Source organism: Hypanus sabinus, chromosome 10 (genome assembly GCF_030144855.1).
Source record: "Hypanus sabinus isolate sHypSab1 chromosome 10, sHypSab1.hap1, whole genome shotgun sequence".
Classification (NCBI taxonomy): Eukaryota; Metazoa; Chordata; class Chondrichthyes; order Myliobatiformes; family Dasyatidae; genus Hypanus; species Hypanus sabinus.
In genome coordinates this window covers 71,450,686-71,464,345 of record NC_082715.1, presented here as the reverse complement: position 1 = coordinate 71,464,345, position 13,660 = coordinate 71,450,686, and the positions used below count along the sequence as shown (strand labels likewise).

The 13,660-nt window shown below is 41.9% G+C and overlaps 1 protein-coding gene across 1 annotated transcript in view; it reads right to left on the bottom strand.

Annotated features, from left to right (window-relative positions):
* The window catches only part of LOC132400744 (CUB and sushi domain-containing protein 1-like), a 2,029,389-nt gene that overhangs the window by 710,575 nt on the left and 1,305,154 nt on the right, over nucleotides 1-13,660 (bottom strand). Inside the window, exon 6 of the mRNA XM_059982042.1 lies at nucleotides 6,015-6,127. Within this exon, the coding sequence (XP_059838025.1) occupies nucleotides 6,015-6,127 (113 nt within the window). The remainder of the gene's footprint in view (nucleotides 1-6,014; nucleotides 6,128-13,660) is intronic.

Genomic DNA, 13,660 nt, shown 5'->3' with positions numbered 1-13,660 from the left:
GACACAAGAATAACTTTTATTCTCTGCTTGCCTGGATGAGTGCTTCTCCAGAAGCTTGGCAACATCCTGAACAAAGCAAGCTACTTGAAAGCTACACTATCCACCATTCTAAATATCCATTCCATGAGACAACAACCTATCAATCGGCTCCACTGCTTTTTAAACACTTTGCTGTTCCTTCCCTAAGAGATTTTGACAAGCATCTCACAAATTCTGAAGGTGTGTGGGACCACTGCAAGCTGGTGACCCCTTAGAGATCATCTGTTGGAGCTTGATGTTATATTGTTGGAGCTAGAGGCTGTCTTGTTGGAGCTGGATGCTATCTTGTTGGTGCTTATATTGTTAGATGCAAAGTCTGGACCACGGGCTTGAGGGAGTACCCATACCAGATAGCCATGAGGAGTACAAGGCCAGTCACTTCCATCTTTGAAATGGTGAGGGACCTGGTTAGTGATATCACAGGCCTTCTGTGGTGTCCACATCCTCCACTTCCTCAGGAGGCTAAAGCAATTTGGCACGTCCCTGTTAACCCTCAATAGTTTTTATTGGTGCACCACAGGAAGCATCCTATCTAGATGCATTACAGCTTTGTAAGACAACAGCTCTGCATACAACCACAAGAAACAACAAATAATTGTGGATGCAGCTCAGCACATCAAAGGAGCTAGACTCCTCTCCATCGTTGCCTTGGTAAAGCAGCCAAGATGATTCATGAATCCACCCTTTCATTCTTTTCCCCTCTTCCACTGGACAGAAAATATAAAAGCCTGAAATACATACCACCATACTCAAGGACAGATTCTATCACGTTGCAATAAAACTACTAATTAGTTCCCTAATACAATAAGATACACTCTTGACTGCACAATCCACCTTGTTAATAAGTTAGATACAAGAGATTCTGCAGAAAAGTATCTGTACTGCCCAAGTTTTCCAGTACCTCTGTGATAAGCTGATAGGAGACAAAGACTGAGTAGATAACCAGGAACTCTTTTCCCAGGGCAGAAATAGTGAATATGACAGGACATTATTTTAAGGTGATTGGAGGAAAGCAAAGGAAGGATGCCAAAGGTTTCTTTCAACACAGAGAGTGGTGGATGTCTGTAATGCACTGCCAAGGATGGTGTGCTAGAGGTAGACAAATTAGGGACATTTAAGAAACTCTTGGGAGGGCACATAGAAGATGGAAAAATGGGGGTTAGTAAGATGAAAGGATTAAATTGATCTGAGGGTAGGTTAAAAGTTTGGCATTATATAGTAGGCTGAAGGGCTTGCACTGTGCTTTAATTTTCTATGTTCTATGTAAAATACTGGAGTAAGTTAGTCAGGCAGCAGCAATGGAGGGGAAGAAACAGTCAAAATCTCGGGCTGATACCTTTCATCAGGATTTGTTTGTGAGCATGTGAAGAAAATGCTTTAGGATAGTCTTCTGATTTGGCTTCTGTGGTGATCATAGGGGGTGGCATAGTCGCATTGCAGTTAGTCTAATTCCATTACTGCACCAGTGATTACTGATTGCTGTTCAATTCCCACTGCTGTTGATACCCCACGTCAGGACTTCTTAGATAGGATCACTGTGAACAGTATGCAAGAAAAGCTTATCATGATATCTTGTTACACATGATAATAATAAACCATTTTCAATTCCTCTAATAGAACACATAAAAACATTGAGACCACCACCAATGAAGCAAGCTGAGCCAATAAATTTGCATTGGCTTCAGAACAAGAGTGACAAACTGCAGAAGTGTCAGTGCTTATAAACATCAATGCCAGATAATATTACACTTCCCTTTTCATCTGTTGAGGCAAAGCATTTCCCAGATTGCCAGTAAATATGAATCCACCCTGATATAATGCTTTTTTCTTCACTGAACAGTAAAGTTGCCTACAAGAGATGTACTAATTGATAAATTGCCAGGCCATACCACAAATGATTTCTCTCCATTCTGCCCATCTTTCTTCTGTGCCTTATAACATAAAAAGTCTTTCTGTTGGACAGTGTGTGGTCATTTCTTCCAGGGAAAACCGTTTTGTAGACGGGACTTCTGTACTCTGGTAACGACCTCATCAATTTCATCTCATTAATGCAACCGTGTCATCAAAATTCTTTGAGGCAATTGTCTTGGAATGAAGCAAATAATGAATGTTTCTCATTAATACCCCTCTGTCCTTTTAGAACTCTCATTCCACCAGCAATGGATTAAAACATAAAATATATGTAACGGCCTAGTTAAGATTTCTACTGCTTTGCTGGAGGTAGCTTATATTAGCCGTTTTCTGTAAAAGCAGTGTGCCATACTGGAAAGTGTGTTTTTGTTTTGGCTAAGATAGGACACTTGTTGTCCAACTTAGGACTGTGAGTCAGCCAATCAGAATTGTGGTGAAGAGTTTTCTGAAGGGCAGTAGTCTGGATCGGGGGTCCTTTAGATGGAAGCTGCAGAGAGGACAGGAGGGAAGATGGCCGAGAATGCTGTGGGAAGGAGCGATCCCATTGAACAAGATGCTTTGTGCAGACAAATGGATCCAAGGAGGAACGGCCAATACTTCAGAGAGAGTGCCCGTTTGTTCAACATTGATTTCAAGCAAAGCTCGGAAGATGGTCCCAGGTCCAGAGAGTGAGTAAAAGCTGACTTTAAGATGAGCTCCACTGATGTGCATATGTAGACTTGTTTAATTGGAATAGGCTCTTTTATTTTTCTCCTTACCTTTTTCCCTACTAATTGTTCGATAAAGCTCAAATTTGTAAATATACTTTCTTTATAACTTTATGCAATGCGTGATTTGTTATTTCTTGCCGACTGTGAATTGTGTATGGGCAGTATTTACACAGCATTCACTCAAATCAAAGTTTATTTAACCAGAACATCACAACAGTCCTGTTTGGTTGAATTGCAAGTCCTATCAACCCCACCTATTGCTAATAAAAGGTGGCTTTCTCACTGCTGAGTCCTATTTACCGGGGCCAGCAATGAGCCAAGTTTTCATATGCGTCTGGTGAAGGGGTTACATATAGAACATAACAGCACTGTACAACTCATTTGGCCCACAATATTGTGCCAACCTTTTAACCTACTCTAAGATCAGTTTAAATCTTCCCTCTCACTTTGTTGTTGTTTTATCGTGTCTTGTGGCGCAGTGGGCGCCATTTTTGCCATTCCTGTGGCACTTGACTGTCTTTTACGAGGTCAAGTTGCTCGCTTGATTCTCAACCCTGCATGGGAAGTGTGCAAGGAGCTGGCTGGATTTGAACTCGGGAACATTTGCTTCAAAGTCCAGTGTTCATGCCACTATACCACTGGCTGGCTTTTCTCTCCCAAAAAGCCCTCCATTACATTTCTTTCATCCATGTGCCTATTGAAGAGTTTCTTAAATGTCTCTAACATATCTGAATCTACCACCACCCCAGCAGGGCATTCCACACACACACACACACCACACTGTGTAAAAAAAAAAATTACCTCCGATATACCACCCCCCACCGATACTTACCTCCAATCACCTTAAAATCATGATTCCTCATACCATCTTTTGAGGTGTGTAAGATTATGGTAGGGTGAATGCACCCAGTCTTGTTCCTTGGCAAGAGGAACTAAAAATTGAGAGTGTACGTTAAAGTTGAGGGGGCGAAAAATAAGAGAGATGTGAGGGAAAATTTCTTCATGCAGACGGTGGTTCATATATGGAGCTAGCTGCAGTAGGAAGTGATAAAGCAGGTACAAATACAGTACCACATTTAAAAATGTTTGGATGTGTACTTTGATCAGAAGGATCATAAACAGTCTTCAGAATATGGAAATCCTCAGCAACACACACAAAATACTGGAGGAACTCAGCAGGTCAGGCAGCATATGGAAAAGACAAACAGCAGACATTTTGTGCTAACACCCTTCATTATTCAACTCATCCCATGCTGACAAACTTATCTGTTTGAACCAGTCCCATTTGCCTGTGTTTGATCCATATTCCTCTGAACCTTTCCTGTACACGTACCTAAGTCCTGATGAAGTGTCCCGATCTTCAGTTGATGTTTTCAGCCAAGATGAGAATTTATAACAAGGGTTTTCAACCTTTTTTGCCATGGAACAATAGCAGTCAAGAATGGGTCCATAGACCCCAGGCTGGGGAAACCCCTGATATAGAAGGATATGTGACAAATGTGAGCAAAAAGACAAGCTTGGTGGGCACCATCGTCAGTACAGATGATTTGGGCTATAGGGCCTATTTCTGTATGATTTTATGCTTTAATCACTCTAGATAAAGATTTCATATGACTTCATAGAAGGTCATTGACCAGAAACATCAAGTGTTGAACATTTTTCTGTTTGAATATATTGCCCCCTCATGTTTACCTACAGTGCTGATCTAATGAAACTGATGTAAAAATGATGTTCTCCATTCTTTTAACTTCTGAGTGAACTGGAAAACCACCTTGTAATCTCCTTTATCCTAGGTTAGGAATCTTGAATTCAACTCTCAGTGACCCTCACAGCCCCGTTTTGACTAGCCCTGTGGCTTTTCTTTGAACTACAACAGTGCTTAGTCCGGGTGTATTCAGATCATGAACTTTCACCAGAACTCTTTCTGGCTTCTTCCTTGCCATGTCCATGATATATTTTAATATTTAGCTGACTCTGTTTACTTCTTCTGCAGGGAAATGTTCTGTTCCTCTCATTAGTACTCCAATAATTTACTTTATTTTGTAGATGCCACACTGTGATATAATAGTTTTCAGTAACATTGGTTAAATTCATGGAAGCATGGAAGACAGAGTAGAACTGACTTTTTCCACTGAGGTTGGAAGAGTCTAGAGGTCATGGGTTAAGAGTGAAAGGTGAACTGTTTAAAGGGAGCATATGGAGATCATTATTCAGAAAGTAGTGTGAGTGTGGAACGACCTGCCAGTGAAAACAGTGGTTGTGTGTTTGATTTCAACGTTTAAGAAAAAAAATGGATAGGTAGATGGATGTAAATAACGTGGAGGGTTACTGTCCATGTGCAGGTCAATGGGACTGGGCAGATTAATAGTTTGGCATGGACTAGGTGAGCCAAAGGACCATTTTCTCCGCTATGTGACTCTGTGAACTTTAACAATGTGGACTGTGGCACCATTGAGTCTCTCTAGAGATAAACTGGAGGCTTAAACTCACAATCTACCTGACCTTGCACCTTATTATCTGCCTGCACTGCAGTTCCTCAGTAGCTGCGACACTTTATTCTGCATCCTGTCATTGCTTTACCTTGTACTTTCTCAGTGTTCTTTAATAATGATTTGATGAACAGTATACAAGTTTTCTCACTGCAACATGGCGCATTCATGTGACAATAATAAACCAATTAACTGATTTTCCGAAGCCTTAAGTGGTGATCCTTGCCCACAATGTCTCTCTGAAGAATACATCAATCTTCAGTGGGAGAGGAAGGGCAGAGAAGGGGTGAGGGTGAGAGTGAGTGTGTGTGTACGTACCTGATTACCAGCATGCACTGCACTTTCTCTGTAACTTTTACAATTTACTGGGCACTCTCTCATCATCTTCCCTTGTACTACCTCAATGCACTGCTGTGAAGAATTGATCGGCATGACCAGAATGCAAGACAAGCTCTTCACTGTACCTCAGTACATGATACAAATATAAAGCAATTTACCAAAAGAGTTTCAAGGGAGTGTGGGAATCAGTGTGGTTAAGGATCTGGTGACACAGTCACTCGATGCTTTAGAAACAGCTTCTTCCCCACCACCATCTGATGAACAATGAACATTCTACACTACCTCAATATATTTTCCCCTCTCTTTTTGCACTACTTAGTAATATATATATAATAATTTATAGATTTTTTAAAATTATGTATTATAATGTCCTGCTGCCCCAAAACAACATATTTCATGACACACTGTGTGCCAGAGATATCAAACCTGATTCTGATTCTGATTCTTGTTCGGAGATTCCCACCTACAGGGACGTTTGAATAATTGGGTTGCGGACTACCCAGGCTACATTTGGAGAACCACTCACCTTGATACTGTGCACTAAAGCCTCTCCGCCGGTGGTTGCTGTCTGAGGTGAAATGTAACCGCAGCCAATTCTTGCTGCTGATGACCGGTGATGGCAGATTGAAACCTGTCAACCTGAAAGAAAGGGAAAGATCATACATTAGCACAACACTTGGAAGAAAGAAAGACTGGACTTACAACAGAACTGCATAAAGTCATGGGAGACTGCAGATACAGGAATTTGTAGCATCACACTAAACTGCTGGAGGGAATCATTCGATCAGACAGCAACTGTGGAGGGGACTGGAAGGTAGTCATTTCGGGTCCTTCATCTGGACTGGAAAGAAAGAAGGGCTGTCCTATTTGTGATAATTATCAGATGTGTTGTATACAGAGGGTCTGAAGGATTGTTGAGGATCTCTACCACCCATCCCACAATCTCTTTGACCTACTACCAATAGGAAGGAGATACAGGAATATCACAACTATAATGACAAACTGGGTAGCAGCTTTTTCCCTCAGCCTGTGAAACTAATGAATACCCTTCTTCCACTGAAGTCTCTCAGCACTAGGATGACAAGATATTTACTGTTTATCTGCACTGTGCACTACGTGCATTATGAATGATACTTTATTAACTTAATTTTGGTAATATTTTCTTTTATACTGTGTGTGATATGTGCCTTGTGGCTGCACTCTGGTTCAGAGGAACATTATTTTGTTTGGTTGTATAGAGGTACGGTCGGATGACAATAAACTTGAACTTGAAGTAATCAGTTTAAAGGGAGGGGGTGAAGCACTGGAGCAAACTTCTTACATGATACCCATGCTCCCACCTACCCATTCTCCCACCAACTTCTCCTCCAGCCCTTCCCCTATCTCTTTATATTAACCATCTCTGCAGCATTTGGAGTACTGAGAGCAGTTTTGAGCCCCATGTTTAAGAAAGGATGTGCAGGAATTGGAAAAAGTCCAGAGGGGGTTCATGAGAATCATCCTGAGAATGACAAGTTTAATGCATGAGGAGTGTTTGAAAGTTCTGGGCTTGCACTCAGAAGAATAAGAATGGATCTCCTTGAAACCTACCAAATACTGAAGGATCAGCAACACACACAAAATACTAGAGGAACTCAGCTGGCCAGGTAGTATCTATGGAAAAGAGAACAGTCGACGTTTCAGGCTGAGACCCTTCAGCAGGATCAGCTCTGCTGAACGGTCTCAGTCCAAAATATCAACTGTGATCTTTCCACAGATGCTGCCTGGCCTACTGAGTTCCTCCAGCATTTTGTGTGTGATGCTTGGATTTCCAGCATCCGCAGATTTTCTCTTGTTTGTGACTAAAAAGTCTATCTAGTGTGGAGTTGCAGAGGATGCTTCCTATGGTGGGGGATTCTAGTACCAGAGAGCACAGCCTCAGAATAAAAGAACATTCCCTTAGAATGGAGATGAGGAGAAATTTCCTTAACCAGAGAATGATGAATCTGTGGAATTCATTGATACAGATGGCTATTGAGGCCAAGGTAATTAAAGTGGAAGTTAATAAGCTCTTGATTAGTAAGGTTGTCAAAGGTTGCAGGGAGAAGGCAGGCACATGGGGCTGAGAAGGATAATAAATCAGTTTTAATGGAATAGTGGTGCAGACTTGATGGACCAAATGGACGACTTCTGCTGCTCTATCCTATGGTGTTATCTTCTGTCTTTCTTTCAGTTCAGGTGAAGTGTCTTGAGCCAAAATGTTGAATGTCTATGCCCTCCACAGACGTTCCCTGATTCACAAAGTTCCTGCACCTCCCTGGATCATGCTTGGTGTCACATAACATTTATGTAATGACAGAGAACAGCTTACTTCTGTTCTATAGCTTAACCTAGTACACACTTTGGGAAGAAATGTTTAAAAGTACAAAGGCACATTTGACAAAAGTGATAACAGAATCTTAAGGGCGACAGTTTGCTGGAGGATCTCTACGGTACAGAGAGTGTGGTCTGAACCACAGTTCCTTATAAACCTCAGAATCAAATGTACTTGACTGGATTCAAATCATCAATGGCCCCAGTAAACCTCTGTAGAACAGAAAGGAGCACAAGAACCCTGTAACAAACTATGATTGTTTGCATCCATGGTGCTGAGGTGACCATGGGTGAGAGATTCAATCTCCCACGTGGAAACATCATCAATAGCTTTCTGGTCTACCCACATAGGTGCCATGGTCAAGGGTGTGAATGGGTGCCTATACTTCCCCAGAAGGCTAAGGAAATTCAGCATGTTCCTGTTGAAACACACCAATTGTTATTGTTGAACCATAGAAAGCATCCTTATCAGATGCATCACAGCTTAGTATGGTAACAGTCTGCCAATGACTGCAAGACACTGCAACCTTCCCTCCACAGACTGTGTCTGTACTTCTTGCTACTGAAGCTTTATAGTGCTTTAGTCAGTCAGTACTTACAGTATTGTGAGCAGGTTAGAGCCTGTTATCTAAAAAAGGAAATGCCGTCATTGCAGAGGAATTCACAAGAATTTTCCCAGAAATAACAAGGTTAATATATAAGGAGGCTCTGGGCTAGTATTTACTGGAGGTTGAACAATGAAGAGTGATCACTTTGAAACCTATCCAATACTGAAACGTTGAGAAAGAATGGATGTGAGAGGATGTTTCCAACAGCTTGGGAGTCTGTAACCAAAGACCACAACCTCAAAACTGAAGGATGTCTCTTCAGAACAGAGATGATAAGGAATTACTTCAGCCAGAGAGTGGTGAATCTACGGAATTTATGTTTACTGACAGTTAGAGAGGCCAAGTCATACAAATATAGAAGACCTACAGCACAATACAGGCACTTTGGCCAACAATGCTGTGCTGAACATGCCCTTGCTTTAGAAATTACCTAGGGTTACCCATAACGCTCTATTTTTGTACCTCAATGTACCTATCCAGGAGTCTCTTAGACTCAACTGTATCTGTCTCCACCACTGTTGCTGGCAGCTCAGTCCATGCACTCATCACACTCGGTGTAAAAAAAACTTAACTCTGACATCTCCTCTGTACCTACTTCCAATCACCTTAAAACTGTGCGCTCTTGTGTTAGCCATTTCAGCCCTGGGAAAAAAAAAAGCCTCTTAACTATCCACATGATCAATGCCAAAACTTGGACTTACCATCAACTCCAAGAAGACTCAGATCATCTACCAACCATCACCAACTGAGACAAATCGAATAGAACCATCAATTCAACTTGGTGAAATAACCCTGGAAAACGTGGACCACTTTCCGTATCTTGGAAGTCACCTCTCCTGCAATGTTGACCTTAATGACTAGATCCAACTTCATCTTAAATGTGCTGGAACAGCTTTTGGACATCACCAAACAATAGCCTTTCATGATTGCGACATCCGAACAGACACCAAAATGTTAGTGTACAAAGCCATGGTAATCCCAATGCTCCAGTATGCATCAGAAACCTGGACAGCATATTCACGACATCTAAAGGCACGTGAAAAGTTCCATCAATGCTGCCTTCAAAACAACTTAAAAATCAGCTGTGTAGATACAAGGACCAACATCAGCATGCTAAATGAAGAAAAAAAAACAAGTATTGAAGCCTACATCATCAAGAACCAATTAAGATGGAGCAGTTATGTTGTTCGGATGAAAGACAAATGTCTGCCGAAACAAATCTTCTACTCCCAGCTTAAAGAAGGAAAATGTAAAAGAGGCAGACAACAGAAGAGATTCAAAGATGTCTTAAAAGCCAACATGAAGAAATGTAACATCGACATCAACAGTTGGGAAACCAATGCCAAGGACAGGAAACTCTGGCAAGCCATCATCCGAGAAGGATCAGCAATTTTTGAAGCCAACAGGCGTGCAGAATTAGAAGAAAATGGAAAGAGAGGCAGCAACAACAAAAGCCCGATCTGCCACCTGGAACCATCTGTCCTGAATGCAGAATGACTTTCAAGCCAAGATTGGATGCATAAGCCACTTGAGAGCCCATAGATAGATCAACAGAATGAAGACCATCATCTTCAACCCCGAGGGATAGCCACGATGACGATCATCTTCTGCACCTCTATCAGGTCACCTTTCATCCTCCGTCACTCCAAGGAGAAAAGGCTAAGTTCACTTAACATTTTCTCGTGAGGCATGCTCCCCAATCCAGGCATAAATCTCCTCTGCACCCTTTCTATGGCTCCCACATCCATCCTGTAGTGAGTGACCAGATCTGAGCAAAGTACCTCAAGTGGAGTCTGAACAGGGTCCTATATAACTGTAACATTACCTCTCGGCTCTTGAACTCAATTCCAAGGATCATGAAGGCCAATGCACCAAATGCCCTCTTAACTACACAATTAACCTGCGCAGTAGCTTTGAGTGTCCTATGGACTTGGACCCCAAGATCCCCCGATCCTCCACACTGCCAAGAGTCTTACCATTAATACTATATTCTGCCATCATATTTGACCTACCAAAATGAACCACCTCACACTTATCTGGTTTGAACACCGTCTTCACTTCTCAGTCCAGTTTTGCATCTTATCGATGTCCCACTGTAACCTCTGACAGCCCTCCACACTATCCACAATACCCCCAAGCTTTGTGTCATCAGCAAATTTACTAACCTATCCTTCCACTTCCTCATTCAGGTCATTTATGAAAATCATGAAGAGAAGAGGTCCCAGAACAGATCCCTGAAGCACAACACTGATCACCAAACTCCATACAGAATAACACCCATCTACAACCACTCTTTGCTTTTTGTGGTCAAGCCAGTTCTGGATCCACAAAGCCAGGTCCCTTGGATCCCATTCCTCCTCACTTTCTCAATAAGTCTTGCATGGGGTATCTTATCAAATGCCTTGCTGAGATCCATATACACTACATCCAGTGCTTTAATTTCACTAGTGTGTTTAGTCACATCCTCAAAAAAATCCAATTAGGCTAGTAAGGCATGAGTTGCCTTTGACAAAGCCATGCTGACTGTTCCTAATCATATTATGCATCTCCAAATGTTTTTTAGTAAATTTAAAGCAGATGTTGATAGCTTTTTGATAACAAAGGGCATCAAAGGTTGGGAAAGAGCAGAATAGTGTTGAGAGGGATAATGGCAGAGTTGACTCATAGGCTGAATGGCTTAATTCTGCTCCAAAGTCTTATGGTTTTAAATAGCCAGCGTAATCGAAGACCTTACCCATCCTAGACATTCTCTCTTATACCCACTCCCAATGGGCCTGAGAGGTTGCACTTCCAGTCTCAGGGACCTTTTGTTAAAAGTCTATTGTACCATCCCCCAGTACAATAATATCAACTCTTGATCTCACATACTACCTTGTTAGTATCATGTTCCTTATTGTCTATCTGCACTGTAACTGTAACACTTTATTCTGGATATTGTTGTTGTTTTACTTGTACTTTTCAATGCATTGTTGTAATAAGTTGATCTGTATGAAGAGTATGCAAGACAAGTTTTTCTCTGTAACTCAGTAGATGTGATAAAAAATGAGCCAGTTATCAGATGAGTTGAAGTTTGGTCTCAAACTCATGTCCTGCCAAGTCTATCCCCCAGAGATTGGGCACTTGCTCAAAATACCAATCTGTGAAAGGTTGACTACACAAAATGCACAGTACGGTGATCTAGGAGACACAGAACAATGGATCACAATGTTGCTTTCCTTCACATACTTGTGAGCAAGTTATGTTGGAGTCGGCAGCTTGGTGACTCTCGCAGACTGCTCCCAACACACCCTTTCCAGATTGGATATGAAGCAAACAGCACATTTCACTGTGTATTTCATGCACTTATTACAAATGTACATACATCCTTGTATATGTGACAAATAAAGCTAATCTCTGAGGAGCAAGCCAAGGAGATTGAACTATTCACATGCTTGAATTATGAGAAGCAACATTCCTGTATTGCCAAGAGAATGCCAACATGATCTCTAATTATCTTGAAAACAATCATTAATGCTTCCATTATATTGTCCATCTACCATTAAAAAATAAGACTATACTTTAATTCTGGTATTTGCCTGAGTATATATGAAGAAGAATGGGACTAGGCTGGGTGGCTTTAACACACAAATCAATGCAGAGTCACATAAGCAAACTTCCGGAGGAACTCAGCAGTTTAGACAGCATCTATGGGAAGGAGTAAACAGTCGATGCTTTGGGCCATGAGCCTTCATCAGGAGTGCAAGGAAAGGGCAAATAAGACAGAATAAGTAGGTGAGGTGGGGTGGGGAAGGAGTAGAAAATAGAAGGTGATAGGTGAGAGAAGTGAAGGGGAAACTAGGTGGGTGAAAAAATGAGTGATAAAGTGAGAAGTTGGGAAGTGATAGGTGGAAAAGGTAAAGGGCTGAAGAAGAAGGGATGCAATGAGTGAAGAGGAACCATGGGAGAAAGTGAAGAATGAGGTAATAGGCAGGCAAAGAGAAGAGACCAATAAGAGGAGAGCCAGAGTGGGGATTGGAAAAAAAGGGAAGGAGAAGGAAGAAGAAATTACCTGAAGTTTGAGAAATCGGTGTGCATGCCATCAAGTTGGAGGCTACCCAGACAGAATATGAGGTGTTGCTTCTCTAACTTGAGAGTTGCCTCATTGTGGCAGTAGAGGAGGTCATGGACCAATATATCAGAATGGGCATAGGGATAGGAATTAAAGTGGTTGGAATGGTTGGTTAAAATCCTGGTTGTTGTAGACAGAGTGCAGGTGCTCAACAAAGCAGTCACACAATTTATGCTGGGTCTTACCAATACAGAGGAGGCCACATTGGGAGCACTGGATGCAGTAGATGACCTGAAAGGTCATTAATAGCAGAGCCTGTGGCCATAGATGCCCCTTATTAAGCAGTTTATCTCTTCAACCCCTACTTGCTCCATCACCTGCTCTCATGACCAGCTCAACCATCATTTTATTAAATGGTGGAGCAAGCTCGATGGGCCAGATGGCCTACTCCTGCTCCCATTTATTATGTTCTCATCTATTAGCTGCCAGCTTGTAATTCAGTTCCCTCTCCCCACTTGAACCAAACTCTAAGAGTAGGGTAGTGTTAAGGCCATGCCCGTGAGGAGGAAATAACATGCGCTTTCATGACAAAGAGGTGCACAACTTTCATCTGTATAACAAACACAAAATGTTGGAGGAACTCAGCATTTGATGGGAGGGAAGAAACAGTCAACATTTCAGGCTGAGACCCTACATCAGGACGGGAAAGAAAAGGGACAAGAAACCAGAATAAGAAGGGGAGGGGGAGGAAATGGAACACAAGCTGGCGCCTGATAGATGAGATCAGCTGAGAGAGCAGGTGGGGTTTGAAGAGAGAAACTGGGAGGTGATAAATGGAAGAGATAAATGGCTGCAGAAGGAATTGAAAGGGAGAGAGAGAGTGGGCCATAGGAAAAAGGGAAGGAAGAGGGTTACTGGAGGTCATTTGTGTTGTTGCTCAGAAATGAAAATCTCATGCAGCTGTTATATACAATTAGATTCAGATTTATTTATCATATGAATACTGAAACAGACAGTGAAATGCATTGTTTGCGTTAACAACTAACTCAACCTAAGGAGGTGCTGGGGACAGCCCACAAGTATCGCCACACTTTCTGGCACCAACGTAGCATGCTGACAATTTTCCACACAGCACACAACAGAGAACATCACAATACAAGCTAC